The sequence below is a fragment of the Henckelia pumila genome, chromosome 1, assembly GCF_033568475.1.
Source record: "Henckelia pumila isolate YLH828 chromosome 1, ASM3356847v2, whole genome shotgun sequence".
NCBI classification, from domain to species: Eukaryota; Viridiplantae; Streptophyta; class Magnoliopsida; order Lamiales; family Gesneriaceae; genus Henckelia; species Henckelia pumila.
Genome location: NC_133120.1, coordinates 69,817,042 through 69,823,795, shown reverse-complemented (window position 1 = coordinate 69,823,795; position 6,754 = coordinate 69,817,042). Strand labels below are relative to the sequence as shown.

The following is a 6,754-nucleotide window of genomic DNA, read 5'->3' as shown; positions in this document are numbered from 1 at the left end:
CAACCCGGCGGTTGCCAGTTTTTCATTACCATGGGCCGGTTCCGGGTCAAAACCGGCCCTTGGCCAGGTCTACAAATAGCTCTCTTACACGATGTTTCAATTTGGTGTTTTTTTTATCTCAAAATTTAAAAGGAAGAAATGGAGTATCGATCATTAAATGCATTTTTCGAATGTTGTTTAGTTAAAAGAATGAGATGTTGAAAGATGTATAATATATAGATGATAAATTTATATATATATATATGTATATATTCATGATTTATAACTTTAATTTTTTGTAGAACATAAGTTAAAGAAAGTATTTATATGTTGGTTTTAGAACATATTTATTTCCGTTAATAATGTGATTATCTTGAAAATAATACTAGGTCATTTTGTTGAGCTGATTGCATCAACATCTCTTGGAAAAAAAACATCTTATGTATTAGCATTTAGTTCCCGTATTTTTAAAACAAAAACTTTTTACCAAAAAGGATAAATGTGCTCGAGTTTTTATAACGTAGTGGTGAAATGTGTTTTATTTTTTAAAATTAAAGATATACTAACCTATTAATATTTAATGCCGTTTGGTTCGAGGATGAGATAAATAATATATTGATAAGTAATATAATGTAATATAAAATAAATAAAAAATGATAGTTAATATAGTATTTGATTTGATTGATAGATTATAGTTTATTTGATTTGATTGATTAAATTTTATATAAAAATGATAAATTATCATTTTGTTCTTTTAAGAATAAATAAAATATGAATAATATTATTTATAAAGATAATATAGTAATTTAAATTCAATTATTTAATTGATGTAAGATAAATGATTAATGATTTGATTGATGTAAATTAAATATTAAATAATTAATAAATAGTATAACGAGAAGAACGCGAAATTGAATATGATAAATTATACGTAACGAATTTTATTTCTTTCAGACTTTTTGTACACAACAACAAAACGTCTGGTGCAATTAACCCCGTTTTGCCCAAAGACAGAAATTTTAGCTTATTCTTTTTTTTTTTTATCAGTAATTATTTATTATGAAACTTGTCGTATTAATCTAATAAAAAAGAATAAAGAAAGAAAGATATAGTAGAAGTAAAAATAATTTCTTCTTGTGTGCATGCCTAGATTGTTTCTTGCATGTATATATATACTGCCCAGTTTCAATTTAACTCAGCGTTTCCTTTTACAAAGAAACTATGTACTCCGGTCAAAACTGAATTATTTTAACCAACTCCCCATATAAATTATATACACGAGCACGAAACTGGATCATACCACTGAATGAGAAGCTATTGGCGTTGATGACGTTTTAACGGCTTCGTGCTTCAAGAAGATAGCGTAGAGCAATTCGTTCCAGGTATCCGGCACTCCAGGCAGACACCAATGGCTACAATCTTGCTTATGTAAAGGCGCAGGACCTAAAGTTGAACCCAAGTAATACAGAGACGAGTGCCCATCTTTCCGTCTCGAAGACAGATGAGTTATGTTGAGTATGGTTAATGCTGATAGGTTCGGCGCCTGGCTAGATGCTAATCGGGAGAAAATGTTGTACTTTGTCCAGATGTGCGAGGGCACTAGTGAAGAACCGAGCTCAGGGAGCGTTTCCATGTGACATGATCCTCCGCTTCTCCAGTCTCCGCCCCTGATGTTTGAAACATGGTTTTAAATGAAGGGATGTCAAAAATGCATGGAAATGTGGTTGAAACTTGAGGGCAGTAACAGTGGTGGAGTATGATGAGGGCATGCAAAAGTAATAACAACCCAAGCCGCACCCTCGACATAGGCATCTACAAGCCTCTTATTGAACTGCAAACGTGCATTTGAGTGCAAACATCGTGGAATCGCATGAAAAATTCGACATCAGACATTCCAAAGAGAACTTAACTACAAGTTGAACAAGAATAACTTGAATACTTGATGCAAATGTGACTATATAAAGACGAAGAGATGGAAAATGGGGGAAAAGGGCTATAGTGAAACCTGAAGTGAACGGGAGCATATGTCCGAAAAAAGACTTGTGTTTTTGCAGCATCCACTTCGTGGTGTATCCATTCCATGACTGTTTCTAAGGACCTCTGGAACGCACTCTCGACTGTCATATCCATCTTGACCTCTGAACCTTCTTGAAAGTAACAACCTCTGAAATCCATGTAATTTGATTAGGAACTTCGAAAAGGTAACCAAGCATGAATAGTATCCGACTTAAATTAGGCCAACTTAAGCATTCAAGAGGCTATTGGTCTATACGAGATTACCCTCTTTCTGTCTTCTCATAATTCCACCAATGTCCAGTGTTCAAAACGAGCAAATCAGAATCTTTCCATCTGGGAGATGTCCAATCCATTTGATCCAACTTCAATGTCATTTTAACATTTGACGAAACGTTTGCAGGGGGGCGACTTTGCAGGACAAGAAATGGCGCTCTGTAGTACTCGACTGAGCAGTTATAATCTTTAAACTTGAAGACTAAGAATCCTTTGTGCTTTGTAATGGGATTCCCATTTACTTCATATATTGAATCCTTCTCAGAAATCACAGAAGATAGCATGCAAAGAAGAGATTCCCATTGGTTTCTCCCAATTGAGTCTCCAGCAAACACCACACGTTTGTTTCGCAGTTTCTCTAGCATTATTCTACCATCAAATCTGTTTTTAATTGATAAAGCATTATATAAACAACACAAGCGCTCCTTGAAATACAATCAATCAGTACATTTGAATAACTCCCAAAGAGATATTGGCATGTGATCTGTACTGTATCAGGTCTAGTGAAGATCCCTCTCATTCTACTCAATAATGACATACAAAATCGCACACATTACATAACTACTCAAAACTGACATTTCGTGTCACTTATTAAAACAAACGGATGATTTTTACTCTAGAATAAGTCCCTTCCCCATAAATCAGAATCCCGATTCATCTCAACTCAAATTACAACAGATATCCATGAATTTAACATGTCATGGAAACACTATGAAAGAATATGTTTCAGCACAAACAAATACTTAATAACAAAAACCGCAATCGAGATTGTCAATCCAAAGTCCAATGGAAAGCAATCAAGAAAATGACAATAACTTATTGATTACAACTAGCGTGATTGTGATATACTCATAAACTACAAAAACTAACGCCTCAAAAGTAAGAGAGAGGATAGAATATGCCAAGTATTCAAATCTGTCCAACAAAATAGCACGGCAAACAAAAGGATTGAACAGAAGAAGAAGCCAAAGCCAATCAAAAAAGAATAGACCAATCTCACAGTTTCTCATTTATTTTCAAATTTTAACCTCATAGATATCAATCTAACGTCTTTCCTAAAAAATTTAAGCAACTACAGAAGAACAATTTTTTCTGAACGTGAACAATGAAAATGAAGAAGAAAACGAGGGAAAAGAAAAAGAAAAAAGAAAGAAGAATTTGACCTGGGCAAGTCGCATTTTTTAGGCTGCCACCTCCATTTTGTGTAGAAAAAATCAGGCCTGCCATTTTCAGAACACCTGAATCCTTCATCCAAGAACCTGCAATCCCTGGATTGATACAAGGGATAATTCTCATCCCAAACCCAATCACCTTCAAACACATCACACCCACCATTATTTTCACTCAGAAAATCCACCCTTTTCCCCATGTTTTTACTCTCACCACTTTCACCATCCATTCTCAACCACAAAAACCTCTCGTTCTTTGAAGGGAACCCCAGCCCATCTCCCAAACTCCCATAATCCAACCAAAAGAAGCAAAAGATCACAAGAACCGTTACAAGAAAGAACCCGAGAATCCCAACAGACGGCTCAAACAGCCTGAAACGCTTCACTTTATTGAAAACATCCACAAAATTCATTGTTCCAGAGCGTTCTCCAGATGGGCTACTCCACATTTAAAAGAGAAGATAAAAAATAAACCAAGATTCAACCTTTTTCATCTCATCCACACATACATCCACAAATAAAGACAGGAAAAACTCAAGAACTCTAGGGTGCAAGCAAAACAACCTCTGAAATCATCATAACAAGTTCGGTTCGATAGTTGAGAGTGAAGTGCGTGTACGTGGTTATTTTTTGGCTGTTCTTGCTTGGCTTCTTTACTTGTTGAACGAGCAATGGCCGGCCATTAATTACAAAAATAAATAAATAAATAAAATTGTGAAACTTTTCATTTCTTGTGCAAGAATCATTAATTAGAAAAGGGAAGAGAAATGTGTGGGAAAAGCAAGGTACCGTTAATGGATGAACCAGATTGAGGCGTGTGAGTGGGTATATGTAATGATGGGAAATGGGATCATGGGATGAGGGGTGTTAGAACAAATATTAAATTCAAATCTAAAAGAATCCTTATTAATATCATTTTGTAATAATTAACCATCAATATATATTTATTTGGGAATCCTTTAATTTAAAAAATTATGATGTGAAAATGGGAAAATGATTAATACTCCCTCGCCGTAAATTATAAATTTTCTTTCTTTTCTTTTCTATTATTTGAAAAATATAGTTATGTTTCTAACTATTTTAATCAGCGTGAAAAATAAACATTCGTACATGTTTGGGACCGAGATAATATATATTAATAATATATAAATTTATGTATAATTTTATAAAACATTGTATTTTTTTTTTTGAAAAATAAATTGATATGTAGAGATATTACGTGATGATAATGAGTAGTTTATGGGAAAAAATTTAATTCATCCCTCAAATCTCATTTCAATTTTAAATTCATCCCTCACATTTCATACTAATTTAATTTCATTCCTGACTCCACTTTTCAACACATTCGGATTGGAATACCTACCAATACAAGGTTATATTAGTAATTTTTTCTGATAAATGATTAAAACAAGCTAATTAGATTAAAATTCTCATTTTTATGAAAAAATAAATTAAACTGTCCACTTTTCATATAGTTGATAGGTCATTTTGGTTTTTTTAATATTAACTAGTGGCTTATTTTATTTTTATAAAATTAACTAGTGGAATTTTTTGTGTTTATAAAATATTTCATCAATTATATGATTACAATGCAGCTTATTTTATTATTCATTATGTAATTATGTTGTCAATTTATATATAACTAGTTTATGTAGTAGGCTAATTGATTTTTAATTATTTTTCCACTTATACATGTATAATTTTATTTTTGTTCAACTTCTTTTTCACTCACATAATTTTGGATATATTACTCTATAGTTTGAATCTTATTATTTAAGAACATAATTAACAAATAAATTTTGTGCCATTTATAATATAATTTTCTTAATTTTCAAAAAAATTCTTCATTTAATTTTTTCGAAAAAAGTAATAGTCTATACAATTTAATTAATCATATAATTTGTATGTGTATAAAATTGACAAAACAAATATTTGAATTTGTAATAGTATTCAAAATTTTATAATCAATTGGATTAATTTTCAATGAATTAAAAAAGAGTTTTTAAGTAAAAACTAAAAAATGGAGTTAATTGACCAGATTTTTAACAAAGAAGGGAGATAAAAGGATGACATATTGAAATTAATTCAAAAGTGAAGGATGGAATTGACACTTCAAACATCGAGGATGGAAACGAATTTTTCCCAACTGTTTATTGGCTCAAATTGTTTTTGAATGGCGTAATTAATACATCAAATCAACCGTTTTTTAATATCTTATTATTTTATTTTTAAGTTAGAATGAACGAGTATAAACTCAATTATTTTAATTCATTATGATTATGATTTAGTCAAATTGAATGTGTTTTATGATATCATTCTTTTCATAACTACGCACTAACTAATATGCTCTTTGACATTTATTTGCATTTTAGTTAATTAATTTATTATCTCTAAATTCACATACACACACGTGTATATATATATAATTTCTTTAAAAATAATATTGAAATTTAACTCATCTTTGTGGTTGTTTATGGAAGCACTAAAGAAATGATCACTTGGTTTTTATTTCTCCCAAAAGTAACAACCTACAAATCTAAATTTAGAGTTTATAATATTTGATAATCATTTTAATTTACGAAGTTCTTGCTACTCAAAACGCAAATTAATATGTAAGGAGATAGAAGGAAATTAAGTTTAAATTAAATGCTAGAAATGTAAATCTATCTCTCCTATGATTTGCAATAGTTACAAAAACATTCATCAAACTTTTTGTTGGGATTCAATGCAAACATCGCAATGACAATTGAAATGTAATGTAGCGACCCAACACAGATCACTTACGAACTATTAGATTAGTATGTAATTAACATAAATGTATAAACTTAATCAGGGAATAACTGCGAAAACTTAACAAAATAATAAAACAAACACCAAACCAGCAATATACAATCAGCACCAACTGAAATCAAATATCAGTTTATACAACCAAATCGGAAGGATATCTGAAAACTCTCGTAACTGAAATATAAGCGAATAAACCTTCAGGCTGTGGTTACTGGCTCCGCCTCTAATCCTGTCTCGAGCCTCTTGCCTTGTCCAACCCGAGACCTATTCTGTCGACTGGGATGTCCAAGATAATACCAAGGACATGAGAGACTAACGCCCAGTATGTAAGCACGAGTATACAAACCTACATGTACATGCAAATGATTTGACGATTTACTGGGTCGACTAGATCAAATCCTGCTCAGACTAAGACCCATGAGTAAGTGGTATGATCTGGGGTTAAATCCACTAGGTAGCTCACACACTCGTGTCAATATCGGATATCAAATATATTGGTCACCGACTCACCATAGCATGTATCCATGTCG

The 6,754-nt window shown here is 31.8% G+C and overlaps 1 protein-coding gene across 3 annotated transcripts; it reads right to left on the bottom strand.

Moving 5' to 3' along the window:
- Positions 1-1,125: 1,125 nt before the first annotated feature.
- LOC140893240 (protein trichome birefringence-like 10) lies at positions 1,126-4,305 on the bottom strand. 3 transcript variants are annotated; one of them, XM_073302324.1, is made up of 5 exons: positions 4,227-4,305; positions 3,432-3,875; positions 2,260-2,649; positions 1,985-2,143; positions 1,126-1,646 (listed from the first exon to the last, which is right to left on the bottom strand). In XM_073302324.1, the coding sequence occupies exons 2-5, from the start codon at positions 3,848-3,850 to the stop codon at positions 1,274-1,276; spliced, it is 1,341 nt and encodes a 446-aa protein (XP_073158425.1). In that variant the 5' UTR covers positions 3,851-3,875; positions 4,227-4,305; the 3' UTR covers positions 1,126-1,273. The 3 variants fall into 3 exon arrangements, with proteins under 3 accessions (XP_073158425.1, XP_073158420.1, XP_073158413.1); XM_073302319.1 differs by having other exon boundaries at positions 3,432-4,088; positions 4,227-4,283; XM_073302312.1 differs by having other exon boundaries at positions 3,432-4,093; positions 4,227-4,246.
- Between the last annotated feature and the right edge of the window lie 2,449 nt (positions 4,306-6,754).

Bases quoted from the DNA above. Each gene is read 5' to 3' on its own strand.
- LOC140893240 (XM_073302319.1), bottom strand. From the start codon at position 3,886: ATGTGGAGTAGCCCATCTGGAGAACGCTCTGGAACAATGAATTTTGTG. The intron at 2,650-3,431 runs GTCAAATTCTTC...AATTAAAAACAG, and splicing joins AAAAAATGCGACTTGCCCAG to ATTTGATGGTAGAATAATGC. The intron at 2,144-2,259 runs GTAATCTCGTAT...CATGGATTTCAG, and splicing joins TATGAGAAGACAGAAAGAGG to AGGTTGTTACTTTCAAGAAG.